We start from the raw sequence: 20,078 nt of genomic DNA on the forward strand, positions 1-20,078 counted from the left end.
AACTAATGTGCGATATTGAAATACACAGTAAAAAATATCACAAAGAATTAAGTGGAGTAGCAACTACAATTGAAAGAATAAAATATAGAAACTATTATTAACTTGTCCTTTATAAGGTCGTGGTTTGAGATGAACATTTACGAAGCCCTTATCGACGCTAAGAACTATGATTCCTTCGTGTTCCGTTGAATGGGAAATCACTATCTACTGCTAGCAACTGGTAGTCGAGAAAAAAAATAGTATTAACGTATTTTTATTGGTGCAAGGTTTATTCAACGCGATTCTAGTAAAAAAATTCACCGGGCGGTTCAACACACAAATTATTTCATATTATTATTTTGACTTTTCGAATTTTATGACGGGATTCAACGATGTAAATTACTTCGAAGCTTTTGTAGCAGCCGCTCTTAAAATAAAGTGTTTATTTTCGTTTGAATGCCTCGTTTAAAGAGAAAAGTTGCTTTTACGGTTACTCTTGACGTTAATGAACAACAAATTGTCTTCAAAATTTTCTCGTGTAGAAAATCGTTGAAGAAATACCGCACAAACATAGTAGAAAATATTTTGTTTTATTTTGTTAATGGATGATTAGATTGTTTTCAATATTATTTATCAAACTCTTGACTTACCGAGGCGATAAAAGAAAAATATATCTTCTTAGAAGGCAGTTTGATACCAGGAATAACAAATTGGAGACTTTACTACGATATAGACAAAATTATTGTTGCCCAGTATAGAGGAAGTTCATTAGATTCACGATAGACGCTTTCAGACGAGCTGGATTTAAATTAAAAGCTCCAAGACAAATTCTTAGAGCTCTATTGTGATAGAATTAAGAGTTTTAAAATCAAACTTGTTGCAGGGTTTTTTCATTAGCTCCCCATTGAAGGTGAACCAAAGTTTTTATAATGAAACTATAATAAAGTAGCGTCATCGGAATTATCCTAAATGAAATGAAACCTTATATATGCTTGCATTAATTTATGTTTTAATTCCCGCATTTATGAGATTTAATAATAGTAAAAAAAGGTAATTAAACATTATTCCGGCAAGTTATCTTTATGTACACACAATTTATGTTCAATGTTAACGGTTGGAACAACAAGCTGTTTTCACTTTGTTAGAATGTTTTTTATGCGAATAGATAGTTAAGGTTGATTGCTTTAACAGTACCTACATATTTTTCGAACTAAAAACATGTTGTATTGACAGAGATTAGAAAAATTGCACTATTAGAAACTCGGAATGAAAAGTGTCTTTGGATTACGTAGTCTGGAGAAGAACCAACTACCATATTCACTGGAAAAGCTTCTTCAAGAAGACTAAAACAAACTTATGTACTACGGGAATATTGCAATATAGAAAATATGACGTAATTTTATATGACTTTGTGTCAGGAAAGTTTATTTGATTCCATTTTAGACGAGAAAGTAATTTTGGTTTTGTAGTATAAAATAAAACACTTTTTATCTAAAAAAATTATAATTTTTAATCAATTATATATTTTACATTTTGCACAATGACCTTTTGTCATTTTTTTTTCGGCTTCATGATTCCGTGCTTATAAAATTTCTAGTCCTTATCAGCAAAAAATTGAACCAGGTGCGATTTAACGTCAACATAATTTGTGAATTTGACCGTTCAAAAAATTCTGTAAACTTCGAAATAAATGGTAATTAGATGGTACTAGATCAGGGTTGTATGAAGGACGTGGCATTACTTCCCAGCCAAGCTCCAATAGTTTCCCACTAGTTGCCAAATATGTGTGGAACATGGTGGAAAACTAAACCTTTCCGATTTGACAATTCTGGCCGTTTTCTTTGATTTCTTCATCCAGTTTCATTAATTGTTAACAATTAACATCAGAATTGATCGTTTGGTTCCTTGGAAGCAGCTCAAAAACACCTTGTAATCCCACGAAACTGACAGCATGAGCTTTTCTGTTGTTTTTTAGTCTCGTGCAGATCTTTTTTCAATTGTTGTTTGCGAAGATCCTCTTCAATTAAGACTTTAATCAATAAAATCTCCAGAACGGAATTTTTTATACCAATTTTGATACGTGCGCTCCGCCTGATCTGAATATTCAGTCGGAACTAGCTATCCAAAATATCATATTTGAAGACCTCTGGAACCAAATGTTCAAATCCCTATTCTTATTTCTACTTTTTTATTGAGAACCCTATTTTTTTTCAGATTTTAACAATCTAAATTGGATCCAGATATTTTTTTGATCAATCTTTTCGAATAGTCCGAATGGCGCCAAGAATATTCTAAAACTTCATTTCACTTAACAGCAACGGAGTTGATTGCATCTCCAGAGAACTATTTGTAACAAATTTCAATTACAGGAACCCTAGAATTGAGCTTAGAGGTCTACAAATTTGGTTTCAAAAATATATCCAGTTATAGGAGCGGGTTTCGAAAGGCTGTAACTGGGGGGCTCTCACTGGATCTGAATCGTGTTTCTTCTTCATGCTTTACCATAAATTTGAACTACTGGACGTCCATTCTAAATTTGAAATATACTTGACCGATTCCTGTTTCAGCCTCCTGACAAGTAGCACTTTCTTATTGATAAATGTCTTTTTGAGAACGAAATGTAAGTTTCTCAATCAACTAGTTCACATGAATCTTAAGTCATCACAGAAACTGTAACTTTAACTTTATTTATGAATAAAATAACAATTATTTTATGCGATTATAAAATTATGAAAGAAGGTTTTGAAATCATACAAAGGCAGACATATATTTTAGATAATTATCATTTGCTTAAAGAAAAAGGCGGCCCATATGAGATATCAGAGCTGATTCTGAAGACACGTTGATCATATATACATAAACAAGAAAGCACCAAAAGCATTTACAGGGTGTTTCTAAATTCATGTGACAAAATTAATGTTCATGTGTTTTTCCTAAAAGTTGTGGACTAAAATTTTTTTTTAATTCTAATGAACCTAGAAATTTGAAGTAATTTTCGTGCATTAGCAAAGGGTTAACCAAGAATAAGCAATAAAATAAGGGTTGGTGATTTGAGAAAAATAATGAAAACTCAATTTTAATCACCAACTTTTAAGAGTGATATCTCGGAAAGGGATGGCATAAGAAATTTTATTATAGGAAAGACCCTTCGAGCAATCACCTCCTAAAAACACCCTTTCTATGGATAAGACGATGATAACTAAGATAAAAAATGAAAAGAAATCATTAATATTGGAAAATATAAAACTATAGAATTATTAATGAAAAAATAAAGCGTAAAAACTTATGTTGATGGATGGAGAAGATGAAAAACTGAAGAAGCCCATTAACATGAAAATGGAATACGATGTTTGTGAAACTAGGTACGAAAGAAATTGTTCTTTGAACATACATAAAGAAGTTTAGTTGAAAAGATAGGAACGCGAAGGAAATGTAGAAAGGATAGGGAGGGAATAAATAGTTTTGGAAGAGAACCACCAAAATAAAATTCTTCAAACAATCAATATAATTGTTGTGATTTCAAAATTCAGTTCCATTTATATTTTTACAGACTTTTTATACGATAAGGAAGATTAACATCGATTTCTTCTGTCTCTAATTATTCTTTATTGTTTCAAATCAACTTTCTTTTACCTGATTTATATAATAGCTGTGTCAATAGTTATATTTATGGTAATATAATCCCCAGTTTATTACGTGATAAAAAAATCAAATTTTGATTTAATAGACTGGTTTTTAATAACACTCTTTACAGAAAAATCTTCATAGATATAGATATAAAAATGTTTGATTCTAACATAATATTTCTAAATAAATATCAAATATTATATATTAGAACTTTAATGAACAGATGTTTCGACTAGAGACTAACACTTTATCATTTATTTGGTATAATGTGACAGAAAGTGATGGAGTATCGTGCACAAAATGGAAAATTGATGTATATCCTCTTCACATGATTCTCTAGAATTGTTTTCAAAACAAATACTTTAATGCTTATAGGAATGATTCCTAATGGAGGGATTTAGATAGTTCCATTTTCACATTGATAACTAATTTGTTGACAGAATTAAGAGAGTACTTGAAATGATTATACAGCAAATAGAATTGTTAATGTCAATATTTTCCATTCTCACTTAGTCGTCTAGGTATACTACTCCGTGGACTCGAATAGGAAGTTCAGATATTTAAACTGTTTTTGATATCAAAAAATGCCGTTTTAGTCCACTAATTAATTAATTTTTCAACACCAATTATAAGTAAATTCAGAAGATTAAAGTTTTAACAACAAATATTAATCAATTTAGAACCATTTTGGTTCCTATTCTACAAACAGCATTCCTTCCCGTCTTTTTTTCAGCCTCTCCAGTTTAAGTCTTTTTTTTTGACCTTATTGCGAAATTTATTTGTAGAATCTATCTTCTACGTTTTGCTGAAGATTTTCCCAAACCTTTTTCTACTTCTATCAATAATATCGCATTTACCTCATTGGGTAGATAAGCGACGCTGGCAATTTTGAACTACTTAGTCACAGTCTTTCAAATGGTCTCTTGAGTTTTTTTTTATGTTTTAATTTCGACAAAAAAAGTCACGAGGATTTATTAAAGATTAACCATTGTTCTGTTCAGTTGTGTGTCTAAAATTTTGGCACGAATCTTTCCCGTATCTAAATCGATGTAGATTGATCGTTCTAACTGCTCTTTCATTATCCTTATTCTTAAATGGTGGTCGGATGTTACAAAAACTCTCACAAGTTTTAATTATTTTTTTTTTAAATTCACGTCTCCCAGATATTTAACCTTCCATAGGTCGCGGCTGTTAGAAAAAATCTAAAAAAATTTTATTCACTTGAAGTATTTTCTTTTAAAAGTTGTACAACCGGACCCATATTCAAGAATTGTCTCAAAGAGTTGGCAACAGAGCGTTTTTGCATAGTTGGGCAAACTCGAAGAATGCGCGGTCTAAGGGGTTTATGAATTCTTTTTGGTAAGTTACATGATTAACATACTTATTTTATGGAAAATTTCATTTTTTTGTGAAAAACAGTTGCCTCTGATTTAGGCGACGAAATCTCAGAACATAGTATACATTATACAGACACCAAAAAATCTGCTGATAAAGATGAAATCACTACATCTTTCTCTCACCAAGAAAACACCTCAATTTGGAAAGACGATACTCCGAGGCTAAAACACATACCAACAATTAATAACACCAAAAGAAGACGTCAAAATATAGTCACCAAACTTCCTTGAAAGAAGGCAGAAATAAATTTGAAATTATTGATCGCTGGAACGTTTTTACTTGCTAAACGTTCTTCAAGATACTGAAACATTCACCAATCTAAAGTTAAATCAAATAAGAGCCTGTTAGGAACGGCCACGTGATTGTTTACTCACAAATTTGGTGGAAATAATGGCATTTTGGGGCTTGTTAAATTTAGAAAAAAGCACAATATCCAAGTACGAACGAATTGGGGTTGAGGAAGAAGTTAATGCGAGGAATTAGATTTGATGACCGAAACAGTAAACAAGAGAGAATAGCAGTTGACAACTTAGTCACAATTCGACAAATTTTTGAAAGTTTTGTAAGCAAGTGTTGAAGTAGCTACAGCCCAGCTCAATACGTGGCCATTAATGAGGCACTAGAGGCTGTTGGAGGCAATATTTAAACAACAAACCGGCTAACTACGGGATAAATATATATGCCCTTACTAATACCCAGACGTTTTATTTGCATAATATTGAGGTTTATGTAGGAAAACAACCTGAAGGTGCTTACAAATTACCAAACGACGCAGCAAGTGTAGTTCATCGGCTTATACGTCCAATTGACAAAACGATAACTATTTTACATCTGTGCAATTTGTCAACAAACTATATCATAATAACAAACTGACTCATGTGGGCACAATTAGAACAAACAAAAGAGAACTTCCTCCGGAGCTTCTTCAACGTAGTCCAATCAACATTACCATGTGTGCATTTGGATATAATGAAAATAAACGTACTTTTATATCAAATATTCCGAGAAAACAGAAAAATGTGTTTCAACATTTCATAATGACGACAAAATAGATGCAGATTCTTCTCAGAACAAGCCTGAGATTATTCAATTACACGATGGAGTAATCGTTGGCCTCTAACTGTTTTGTGTAGACTTCTAAACATAGCAACTACAAATTCTCAAATTGTTTACAAGACTTATACGACAAAAGTTATTTCTTCTCATCAATCCGCATCTGAATAGATTAGCTTCTATCATTTGTTTATCAGAAGATCTGCTCAAGCCAAGGTGTGGTTTTTGTCCAATATGAAAAAATCGATTCAAACAGCACAGCAGAGTCACATGTATACAAATCCTTTATGCAAGGAACACACAGGATGAACTATATTTATTGAAACGTTCCTAAGAAATAAAACAATGAATGTGAATAGGTTGGACTCTTTTCTGTGTGTATATTTTTGCTTATATTCATTAAAGTTTACTTTTTTGAGAGTACTAATGTTTTGAATCAATATTTGAATATTTTCTAATGTAATAAACTGCTTTTTAAAAATATAAACTTACAAATTATTTGTAAACTCTAGTTGACACTTAGTAGAGCCCGATCTGATACGTTAGAAAAAATCTAAATACGCGATCTATAATTGATGGAGGGTGTGTGCTCAAAACAAGCTATTATTTCTCCCTTAATATTTCAAAAGTCACAGTCGAATTTTCAGTAAATTTAATATAAAACTTGATTGCACAAAGTTGCTCTAAATATTAAATCAAATACAACTTCATCGATGGTAATGTCAAAAATGAAATGTACGGACTCGAAACTTTTAATGGAGATGTTGCCAAACGGTATTATTTTTCGTACAAACGTCGACAAATATTCCTTTAACTTATAGAGATGTTTGTTTTTGTTCAATTTCTATTGACTTTTGGTTTAGAAGCGTGCTAATATACAATATGTCTCAAACATTTTTTATAAAAATTCGGGATATAATTATACATATATCAAAACAACTTTTCGTGATTAAAGTTCAATAATATCACAAATAAAACCCTCATAAAAAAGGGAAAAACTTGTGTCTAAAGAACACAGGGGGGTTATATGAAATGAAGACGGGTCTTTCCTACAACTCATCCCTTATGTATCACCCTCAAAATTGAGTTTTTATTTTTTTTTTCTAAACGTGTGCGGCAATCTATAACACGTTCATGTATTTTGGCTTCTTATTCTACTTAAATTTATTACAAAAGTTTTACAAATATGAGAAAATTAATACTCGGTAATGTTATAGATTAAATACAAGTTACAAATGATATAATTATTTCCGAGCCCGTTTCTAATCGAACTAGATATCAATTTACGTTATTCAATTATGTAAATTTAATGGCATTGTCTTTAAATGTATTGATATTAATATCTTTCAACGTTTTAAGGACTATTCAAGTCAGTTTTATCTGTATTGTGATCTTGTTTGTATTTAGTACATTCGAGATTAGAATAATGTTGATGAATAATATGAAATAATCTGATTGCTTTCTCCAGCTATAAAATAATTAATACCACTACTACAAATTCAATTTCATGCTGACTAAGAAGAAAATTTACTCGACATTGGATTGATAGTTACGAAATGTGATCAAAGTTAAAAATCTCGGACTTTATCATTTTTTTTATTGCTGTGTGATGCTGCAATCAGTGTGATTAAAAAAAACATCTGTCAATTACGATTTTTACAAGGTATTGAAGAAAGGGACCTAAAAAAACAGGCAAACAACTTTCTTTTCTAACATGACATGGCTCCGTGCCATGACTCGCTTTTGGTATGGCATTTTGAGTCACTGATAGTCTTCTTCTACGTTACTCACGAAATTTAGCAATATCAGATTTATGGTTCTTATGTGGTGAAAATATAATGCTTAGACACCATTCCTGGTAGTGAGAGGACTCAATAAAACACATGAAAGCTATTTCCAAAGAAAACTTCTTTTTAAAAATACTTCTAATATCAAAATAAGTGCACTATTAACCAAGTGTACTACTTTGAAAGATTTCCACTCAAACTTTTCTCTAAAATAATCCTCGTACTAATCTATGGTAATCAGCTAGTTTGAATAAAGCTTCACAATTATTGTTTTCGTTATTAATACTTTGAAACTATATATGTTGATATTGATTTTTATAGCTTTTGGTGTCTGGTCAACCAACCACCAACTCAGGATCATCGCCAGTTTCTGGTGGTGGATCATTAAGTCCTGGCGGATCAGCCGGTATTCCAGGTGCTTTATCACCAGGAGGGACTTCATCTACTGGACCGACTCAGTGCTGTGAATCTGGACGACCGCTTGTAACGGATCCGGTAACCGGCCAAAGTGTATGTTCTTGTCAATATGATTCAGCTAGATTGGCAGCTTTACAATATCGGAACGCTAGTGTTGGAGTATATGGTACTCCTTATCCTTCGACTGACCAAAATCCTTATCCTAGTATAGGAGTAGATAGCTCGGCGTTTTATTCACCTCTGGTAAGTAATTTTGTAAAATCATCTATGGTTTTGGTACAAATTATTCAACATATATTTTTGTGATAAGTATTTTGGATAAGTAGCTAATAAAAAATGTGTATAGGAATGGAAAACTTGTACTTGTACCTCATTTTCGATCTGCTATCCTTTATCATACACTTCGCGAGATAAAAGTGTCCAATGTGGACAATCAACTAATTTTGTGAGGAAGTTCAGAATCTACAGTTTTCACGCTTACTCGGCCCACATAAGGTTTGGATAGACCTCGCTCATCAGCGAATTTTGCTTTTTCTTTATATTTTATATTGTTAGGGCACTTGTCCATAACATCCCGCCCTCAATAGCAAATTTATGCTTTAATTGACGACAGTGTCTTGGTTTCCATGCCAATTGGTTTGGGGTGGATTTAGAACACAACTTTTTCGGAGTTTCTGACCATTTCTTTCCTCGCGGAAGCCCCTACTTCGTTTTTTTACCAGTTTTCGTGCTTTTTCTCTAGCAAAAATCTTTTTGGCTACGTTCAGACATGGTTTTCCCTCTTCACATTTGATTATGGCACGGAAAATGCTTCTGTACGAAATATTTTTGTTTTGAAAAATTCGGGTTTAGGGATCTGAGAAACCAAAATAATAAATGCTTTTTCTTACTTCCAGCTTACAAGACCTATTTTTTAACTGAATTTTGTGATAAAACCATTGCGATATACGTTATATTACGAAACAAATATTTTATCTGGATACCTACTCAGTTTCTCTACATAAATCTAATTCAAATCGGAGAAAAACTCCCCCCACTTGTATATCCCCGAACGTATACTCGTATTTCACTTTAGTTTGCTCTGACTTGTAGTATTCGGCTTTTATACTTGTATGGTACTTAATGGATTATGTCCTGTCCACTTGAAAGGCTTTTCGGGGCTCGTAGACAAAATATTGATTTTGCTTTTTTTCGGTCCTCTTTTCTCTTTTGTTTCTCGCCGACTTGTTTTGTTTAACTTTCGAGAGAATGAATTTCAACGGCGGTGTTAGGATAGGGTCAACATTTATAACAGGTATCATGTTCGACTAATGAAATTTTACACTTCCATCTTATTTTCGGCTTGCCCATAAATCCCTCAGAAAGTAATTAAAAACTTTTTCCAACTGGGAATATTTACAGTTATTTTAAATTTGAATAAATCGAAATCTTTAAAGAACAGTTTACAGTTGTAGCAAAAATTATGGAGACTTACTTCGTGTGTAAAGCAAAGTTCTATCTCCTTAATTTGAATGCGTACTCCCGTGTAACGTAAAACCGTTGACGGGAGTTTAAATAATTCACCTCACTGGATTGACGATCACCAATCGGTTTGGACTCATCATCGAATTCATAAACACTTTTATCTTTCAATACTTATTTACATTATACACAGATGAATACAGGGATTTATCCAAAATTATGAATTTTTCTTTCAATTTCCAAATATCATACGTATAAACATTTTTTTCTTATTTACTAGTCAGTTAATGACCTATTGTTTATGATTTATGGCGATATAATCTATTCTTAAAATAATAACCATGTTTGACCCATGTAAATAATCTAACAATGATTATAAAGGATTGGGTATATAATGTTGCTTATTTTTTGTTGTTTTTTTTATTATAGTTTACTCAAAGATGTTGGTAATATAAAACACTTTTGATTAATTAGTCCAGTGAATAAAACACTAAATTACAAATTCCTGAAGCGGACCTTGAAGGATTCCTAGAGGTACAATTTTCATGGGCGGATGTAATTTGGGCGCTAAAGGATTGATGTACTTTTTACAACATGTAAACGAGGCGCCAAGACCGAAGGGTCATTTTAATCGTATATGTATTTTGGGCGCTAACCGACTGAAGTACATGATTTATGAAATACAGTTATTTATTAAATCACCGACATTTATAATAAGATATATTTTTGTATTTTTAGATTTTCCTATAAGAGAAATGACCTATTATCACTTAAGGTCTGAAAAAATTTACCGTTAGAGGGGGCTACTTTTCACTTTTTTTAAATGACTCGACCTACCTGCACTTCTTAGCGCCGAAAATACATGTCGGATTATCTACCCTTCTTGGTCAGCCAGGTAAAGAAGGATGGTTAGCGCCCAAATTACACCCGCCGATTTTCATAATATCCAACCTTATATTAAATACATAGCGCGTTTGGCTTCTCCCTCTACAATGAAGCCTTTCTACCTTTTCAGGTGCAAGGCATGTTGGAATTCATTCATCACGTGGGCTCCCTCTTCCACAGCAGGTTCCTTTTCTCCGATCCAGTCCCTTGTGTGCTCCCTGCCATCTTAATTTCTTCTATCCAGCTCCCCCTCGGTTCGTGCTTACATATAAATCTTCTTTACTAGTTCTTCTCCCATTCCCATAGTTTTACTCCTTATTTTGTCGTATTTTGATTTATTATATATTTTCCTCAGAAAACTCATTTGGTATTTCCTTAGGCTATAAACTGTATCATGTTTGCATTGAATGCTCTTCCAGCTGCTTCAGTTCTTTCGTTTATTTCTTATTCCAATTTTCCATTTTGTGTTAGTGTCGTGCCAAGGTATTTGAAGCTTTTGGTCTGCTTCATATTTGATTCTTCTAATTTTATCATATATGTCTTGTTCATTTCAACCATTGACCAATGTTTCAAATTTCTTCTGTATATTTTGTTAAAAATTGAGAGCAAAAACCTTCACTATCAATTTCGAAAATGATCAGTTTTCAAGATGAAGAAGTTGATCATTTTAACCTAGAAACTGCTTTAGAACCTGCAGGTAATGGATTACAAAGGTAGCAAGTATCAGACGTAGGAATTGAACCAAAATATTGTAAAGAGATATTTTTGTGACTTTAATCGATCACAGAAGCTTTTAATTTAGTTTTTACCTACAGAAATAACGGAGAATCTCAAAATCTAGAAAAAATATTACGACTGTTAAATGTTTGATTAATGTGATGTATTTGCGTGAATTGTTGAGAACCTCTTTGAAACATTGCGGATTTTCTTGAAGACAATAAAAGTAATAAACAGCTCGGTAAATTAGTGATTATTATTGTGTGACAACAATCATTTCAGCACGGGTGTCGATGAAATCAATGAAAGTTTGACAAAGATCTTGGATATATTGGAAACTTTCAACGACAACGCGCCACTGAACTACTAGATTTGAATAGAAAAACTGGACACAAATATTTATTAAGTTTTGGGCGTATGTGAATGATCCAATTGATGATTCTTATAGATTGTTCCCAAAAGAATAAGCATAGTTTAAGTAAATAAAAATTTGCCTGATCTGATCCGATGCTCTAAGTATTTGTCATATAGACTGCATTTGAGTATTTACGTTGAAATGAAGAGCGCGGATAAATTACAATTCAATTTCAAACAACATTAGTAAACGGGATTTGGGCTGATAAATCCCTTATTATTAAACTTTGAGATGAAATTAATTACTCTGCTTTTGTAACCCACATTCCCATTTACCTTATAATTCTCCAGCTTTTTTCTTATATATTAAAATTTATTTACATTACATTACATCGTAATTGATAATATTTTTATATGTATGACCACCCATTCCAATAGCGAAATAACAAGTTTCTAGAGATATCAATCTGAAAGGATATTCCGTTCACTCAGACATTTCAGTCATTAAAGAAACATAAAGTGGTTTGGTTATAATAAGAATGACATTTGATGATTTATTAATATTAAGATAAAATCAAGATAAAGCTTTATAGTATATTTTTTCGATAATCGTGCTTATATATATCTTGTATATTATATTTAAAATATATATATAGTTATATCCCATTTCCCGTTGATTTATTTGATTTAAAATACTGTTATGTTAAGCTTTTCATCCACTAGAAGCGAAATTTTCATACTAAAACGTATAAACACGCAGAACGGTCAAACACTAGCTCTGAATCGTACGACCTGCGAATACCAGCTTCGAAGTGATCCACCAAATGTGGTAACGACTCCAGAAATGTTGAAAGAAATCCACAAAGCGGTACTGGATGATCGTCGACTGAAAGTGCGGGTAGCAGTCATAGAAATAGGAATTAACTGAAAATTTGGACATGAGAAAGCTGTGCTCAAAATGAGTGCCGCGTTTGCATACAATGGAAAAAAAACAGCGTCGTGCAGATGTTTCCATCGAGTGTTTGGCAAATTTCTGCGTCGTTTTATAAACACTCGAACTCGAAACAAAAGATCAATCAAAACAATGGACTGAAAAGGAAGAACCGGCTCCAAAGAAGGCAAAGACCGTTCCATCTACAGACAAGGTCATGGCGTCGGTTTTGGGATGCGCGTGGGTTAATCGTCATTGACTATTTTATACGAACTTATTGCAACGTTTGAGTGAAGAAATCAAACAAAAACGACCGCATTTGGGTGAGAAGAAAGTGTTGTTCCATCAAGACAATCCATCAGCTCACATATCCAGCCAAAATTAATGAATTAAAGTTTGAATTAATACATCATGCACCCTATTCACTAGATTTACCCCACTTGGATTATTTTCTATTAATTCTCCAGCAATAAATAGGTGATGTTAGCCAGTTATTGGCTATTTTGAGAAGCTTCACGTTTCTTATTCTAAAAAATTATCAAACAACGCTGAAACGTCGAAAAATAAATGAATTTTTTCCAAAAATTTTTGTGTTTTCTTTGTCGGGTTAGGTACATTTTGGACCATCTTCGTATCTTATCCTTTCTCATTAGAATCAAAACCTATATAAAAGAACATTTCGGATTTTCAAATTTTGTAGTATCAATACCTAATCACTGAATTCCGAGTCGTCGAGTTTGGTGCTAACCAAGAATTTTTTCTCTTCTGATTACCTGCGTCTTCACCAATTTTGAACCTCCGAGGACAACTTCGAGGGATATACGAGTGTGTGATTCATAGGAAATAGGAAAATATCGTTTCTTTTGGTATTAATTTCACTCAAATTACTAAATAAAGAAATTTTCTCCATATCCAAACACCTAGTGACAATCACTTATTTTTAGCTACTCGTATAATGTAGACCTAAACAGCATCATGGGTTTTGATTGGTGCAGAACGTTTCTACTTCAGTTATTTTCTAAATAACCTTTTTTGCGGTATAAGTTTGTAAAATATTCAGGGTCTTTGAATTTAAAAAAGTTTTCGCATATACCTGGAATCGACAGTATCTCATTCGTATTGTTCAGGGTTTTTTGTTTATTTAAGTAAAAAAAAAATAAACTCGGCGATCTTCAAATTTACAATTTCAACACCGTCGTTCGAAAATTTATCCCATTAGTATCAAAGACGTCGTGAGAATGTGGATTAGCATAAATATGCCGTACCAAACACCTTTTCTGCAACCTTACGTCGTTTATAACATTGATTATGGACAGGTATTTGAAAGGAAACCATCTGGTTAATATCAAATATACACAAGCACTATCGATTCTTATTACTACTTAAAGACGAATATAAGTAAATAGTGATTTTATTTTTGATATAAAGTGAACGTTATTTTTTATAACTTACCTACCATTCATTCTGGATAAATCTTTCATAAAATTGCATTTTATTATTCTATCATCTCTCCAATTACTCTTTAATTGGTGGTTTCAAGCATTTTCAAGCGATGTTTAATACCCTTTTTATAGTAAGATCTATCTAGCACCTCAAAATCATCCGAAGGGACTAAATCACGCCTTTATGGTGCATCATATTCAAAATCAAGCTTCCCTAGAGCTACTGACACGTTAAACCGTTACAATTTTTGTACATATTATAATGGAAGTAATAACAAATAATTCTCTACAATTTCCAACAATTAAACTAACATTTGGAAATAAACATCACAACTTGAAACATGTTACAATGATAAATAACGTGGGGACTATACAAATAACGATATCAAATCTCAAGTAATGTCGGAAAATGTTTTTAAAAAGAAACTTTATCAGTAAGTTGACGTAACTAAATATTTATCATCAAAAAATATCTAATAGGAAATCAAGCAAAAGTAATTCAATTGTATGTAGACAGACGAACTGCCTCTATTAATTCTTATTTAAAAAACAACAGCTGCTACCTGTAGATTCTTTAACGAGACATATTTAATTATAATGAAAAATTGGAATGTGATATTTGATATTTCGAAATTGCGAATAATTTTGAATATATATTTCAACACACGAGTTTTTCTATAGAAATTACGTTGGACGTTTCTATCTATTTCGTTAAAAAATATTATCTGACAAATTTTTCTGAAACACGACCCAGTAATAGTTCAAAGCAAGCTTAATGCGCACGGAACCCCAAAACACCCCTCACCAAAACTACACCTGAAGTGTCAGAAGTTATTCTGGGTGAAATGGAATTGGTTTCGGCCAATTGTTCTGCAAATTGGTACAGCTATAATTCAAAGCAAGCTGATTGAAAGTCTCAATGGGCACGAAACCCAAAACTTCACCAAAGCTACCTTTGAAGCTGATTAAAAGTCTCACTGAATCATCAGTTAATTAAGGCAAGATGAAATCCCGGCCACTTAAGGCAAGATTGGTTTTAGTTTTGGAACTTTGTGCCTTTTAACATTTTTCCTTTTCCTTTCTGAGTACTCTTGAATACTGCTGTGGTAGTTTTGAGAGGACTGAGAAGGTTCTGGGGTTTTATTTATATGAATATGAAACATTCAAAATTTTATCTGACAATCTAATGTATTCTTTAATAGACTTGACGCAATAGAAATATCAATATACGTTTTTGTTTTAACCAGATAAAGATTTCTGGTAATCGATTGTCAAAAAAACCCGGTTTCCACCAATTGTTCTGCAAATTGACGTAGTTATAGTTCAAAGCAAGCTGATTGAAAGTCTCAATGGGCACGAAACCCAAAACTCCTCCAAAGCTACTTTGAAGCTGATTAAAAGTCTCACTGAATCATCAGTTAATTAAGGCAAGATGAAATCTCGGCCACTTAAGGCAAGATTGGTTTTAGTTTTGGAATTTCGTGCCTTTTAACATTTTTCCTTTTCCTTTCCGAGTACTCTTGAATACTGCTGTGGTAGTTTTGAGAAGACTGAGAAGGTTCTGGGGGTTTATTTATATGAATATGAAACATTCAAAATTTTATCTGACAATCTAATGTATTCTTTAATAGACTTGACGCAATAGAAATATCAATTATACGTTTTTGTTTTAACCATATAAATATTTCTGTTCATCGATTGTCAAAAAAACCCGGTTTCGACCAATTGTTCTGCAAATTGGCGCAGCTATAGTTCAAAGCAAGTTGATTGAAAACCTCAATGGGCACGAAACCCAAAACTCCTCCAAAGCTACCTTTGAAGCTGATTAAAAGTCTCACTGAGTCATTAGTTAATTAAGGCAAGATGAAATCCCGGCCACTTAAGGCAAGATTGGTTTTAGTTTTGGAACTTCGAGCCTTTTAAAATTTTTAAACGCTTTCTTTGAATTATCATTGTACCAAGTTTCTGGGGTAGTTTTGAGAGGGCCGAGGAAGTTTTGGAGTTTTATTTATATGAATATGAAACAATCAAAATTTTCTTTTGTATATGACTCTGTTTTAAAAACTGTTCAACTTTCATAATTAAATTTTTTTGAGTAGTTCATAGTTTGTTTCTGTCTTATGTTAGAGGGATCACAATTATTCTAAGAAACATAATATTATTTCTTCTATTTTTAAGAGTTTTATATTTGAGTCTAACGTATATTGATAGTTAATTATTTGTCCTTTTTTTAGATATGTTATTCATATTTTTTCCCATTGTACTTTTTACTTATTTAATAATTTCGCTTTTAAGTTCAGGATCTAGAAGCTAAATAACTCTATCAATCAAATATATAATCAATATATTGAAGATTGGGTAGAAAAAATTTAACGCTAGAGAGACAGTACATTAAAAAAATAAAGCAAGGAACGTGGAATTAATATTTATACTGATATCCAACTATACATTTATTCTGGAGTGATCCCTTATTTCTGTTGCTTTCAGTCAGGTAATTTCCTTTTGGATATACAGGTTTATTGTACAGCGTCTTTCCTTATGAGAAAGAGTTTTGTAACTTGATGGTTATGATGTAACATTTGTCAGTTTTTATTATGATAAATATCATATTTGTTATAAAATTTCTATTCCGTTGCATTATTTTTCATGCTGCTTGATTTTCAAGCGTATCCTTTTTGCATATCCGAAATATTCGTGGTTTGAATATTCAAAGGGTAAAAATAAAAATAAAATCAAATCAAAATTCGTTCATTCAATCTAATGAACAAGTTCACTAATTTAAATTATGTCACGTTTAAAAGATTTCAAAAGGAGGCCAACCTTTTTAAATAATTAATGAAAGTTGAAAAAAAAAAAAATAATTCGATAGATGCCTATCAAAACATCCGTATGCTGCTCTACGACTATATAGTATTAATAAATAATAATTAATAACAAATTAATGCATGTCTTAACCTTAGTTAGCCATTAAAACGAATGAAATTTAAATAATCAATTAGAAATTTGACTTTTATCTGAAAGGATAAATAAACTATCCCGCTGGGTAACAGAATATAAACAATTCCAAATTGATGGGTATTAATTTTCCGATGTCAGCGGGCATGTGCGGAAAAATTAGTTATAAAACAAGTTAATAGTCACTGACAATAAAATAAACGTGTTTTTCATTCGAATTAGGCAAAATTTTGGTCGTTATTGATTATATTATAATACACGAAGGCTATTTACTTCAGCTGTGATGCTCATTCTAATGTCTGGGTATGAATGAACAAGCATTTGGTCTCATAGATATTAGATCGACCTAGTATGATAGTAATCACCAAATGGTGAAGAAAATGTATTTACTAATTTTTTAATCTCTCATTATTAAAGCCGATTGATTATTTAGTTTTTCTTTTAACGTACAATGAAGCATGTTTCAGTTCCACTTTTTATTTTCAAGAAATTTTAATTTCCACCTCAACTGATATTAATTATAAAAACTGTTAAACGTATTAATAACATAATGATGTCGCTTTAATTAGCAACACCTGCCGGCATATTATATATTCTTCGTTGCTTGTTAACTGAGATACAAAGAGGAGTAAATTATGTATAATATCGTTAATTATAAGACCGTGCTTGAAATTAATCATATAGAACGTAAATATACATATTTTTTGATAAAGTTGCATAATTCTCAATACTACTAGAGCTCATACACTACAAATTGTGATAATGGTAACTGTAAGGAATAGAAACTAGAAACAAGTTGTTCGTACCAACAAACAAAACGCCATTTTGATGAGAAACCGAATCTAAGATTTGTAGGATAACACATACTCTTAATTCATATTTATCTAATCTTTTATAAAAAAATCTCATCATGGATACTGATAAAACAAACAAAAATACTAATAGAACTTTCTAAAAGAGAAAATTCTAACGACGGTAGACATTATTTAGTATTTGTTTAACAGCCAGTCAACGTTTTGTTAAAGTAGTACAGTAAATCGACACAATTCTCGCTACTGGGCTTGAGAAAACCTCCACTGGATTCAAACGAAACACACGCAGCGCATTAAAAAATTATGTTCTGGTTGGAGTCGTCAGGTGAAAATTTATTGGTCCTTATATCTTTCGCGACAATTTAACAGCTGCACGAGGTTTGATACATTTTCGTACCTAGCAATGCTTCTAATTTCCCGATTTACATAATAGGGAAAACTTTATCTAATTATCTTCGAATGATTGAACCATATCGTGGACAGCTACCATGAGTTTTTTGGTGTTAATATTATCGAATCGGGTGCATATCACAAGAAATTTGATTCTCTAATAATTGATAACCCGTTTACCCGTCCTAAACTCTGTTTTTTTCCAAGGATTGCCGATTACTCCTTAGTATCTTAGCCGTGTAAAGTAACTCTAAGATATCCATTGAGAAGATAGCTGAAAGCTCTGCTTTCTGTTGTGAAACACAGAAACTTGTAGTCCAAAACTGACGGAAGGTTAATAAGAATATGGTTATAAAAGTTGTTGAAGAGTGTACAAATATACAGATTATTAAAAATAACTTGTTATATATATTTTTAAATCGATTATAAATCAAGTGGAGATGGCCTCCATTAGTTCATTAAGATAAAGCAAAAATATCAAAATTTACAAACTAGTATATACGTGTTTACAGTTATTTGAATGTGATCCACCCTGTGACTTCTTAAAAAAGCAAACTTTATACATTCTTTGATTGTTTAAAACGCGTATACTTTTTATCTAAGCAATGTCATACGTCCTTATCTGAAACGAACAATTTCTATACAACAGCTATGATTTCCAGCTATACTATATAACAAACTTTTTGAAATGATATTATTATATAGTTGTGGATTTAATCTAAAAACTCTCTTTTTTCCTAAATCAAAAACTTACTAAAACTATTTCAAAATAAGAGGCTCAAGTGTTCTAGTTTCAAGCATAAAAGCAAACCGCGTAGCTAGCACCATCTATCGAACGATTCATTCACAATTTTTTTTGTAATTCTACAATAGAACATCATAAATCAAAATATTAAGATTTTTTTTAATCTCTAAAAATTTATATCGAAATATTACGAGGATGTATTGATATCTAGTTATCCTAGACCAGTTCCATGCATAAACAAAATATTGCGTTACCATAGCAACGAACAATAACTTATTAGAAGTGTCAGTGTAAAGTCTGACGTCGAAAAAGTAAACTAGAGTTACGCAATTGATTAAAAGAAAAAGATGTCCAGGGAAATTGTGAAAATCGAAAAATTGGAGTATTTAAAAGGGTTAAGAGTTAAGCAGATTCACGAAGATATAATTAATACCCTTGGTGATCAATGTCCTTCGTATGCGACCGCGAAAAATTGGACTGCAAGCTTCAAAAGAGGTAAATTTTCCATTGAAGATGATGACCGATCGGGAAGGCCAGTTTTTGTATTAGTCCCCAAAAATATCGATGCAGTTCATGACATGATTTTATCAGACAGTCGAATTGGGCTAAAACGGATATCTGGAGCACTGAATATTTCATACGAACGCGTTCATCATATAGTTCACGTCAATTTGGACATGAGAAAAATGGATCCATAAATGTTTAAATGTTGATCAAAAGCGTGCAAGGGTAGAAGCATCGCGTTTGATCTGTGCTCGATTTGAAAACGATGTAGACTTCTTAAACCGAATTGTTACTATAGATGAGACTTGGGTACATTTCTACGATCCAAACACAAAGCAACAATCGATAGAATGGCGACACTCTGGTTCTCTAAGACCCAAGAAGTTTCGTGTCCAAAAATCTGCTGGAAAAGTTCTTGCTTCAGTTTTTTGGAATCGCCATGGAGTAATCATGATTGATTTTTTGGATAAGGGTTGAACAATAACTGGAGATTAATATTCCACATTACTGACCAATCTACGGGGAAAAATTAAAGAGAAAAGACGTGGAGAGCTATCCAAAGGTGTTTTGTTTTTGCAGGACAACGCCCCTGCATACAAATTTCATGTTGCCATGCAAAGA

At 32.1% G+C, this 20,078-nt stretch overlaps 1 protein-coding gene across 4 annotated transcripts in view; it reads left to right on the forward strand.

Annotated features, from left to right (window-relative positions):
• LOC130892701 (homeobox protein araucan-like) overlaps nt 1–20,078 on the forward strand; it is a 101,965-nt gene that overhangs the window by 46,507 nt on the left and 35,380 nt on the right. For all 4 annotated transcript variants that reach the window (XM_057798248.1, XM_057798249.1, XM_057798251.1 and 1 more), the window contains one exon: nt 8,166–8,504. In XM_057798248.1, the coding sequence (XP_057654231.1) occupies nt 8,166–8,504 (339 nt within the window). The remainder of the gene's footprint in view (nt 1–8,165; nt 8,505–20,078) is intronic.

This window comes from Diorhabda carinulata, chromosome 4 (assembly GCF_026250575.1).
Source record: "Diorhabda carinulata isolate Delta chromosome 4, icDioCari1.1, whole genome shotgun sequence".
In the NCBI taxonomy this organism is placed as follows: Eukaryota; Metazoa; Arthropoda; class Insecta; order Coleoptera; family Chrysomelidae; genus Diorhabda; species Diorhabda carinulata.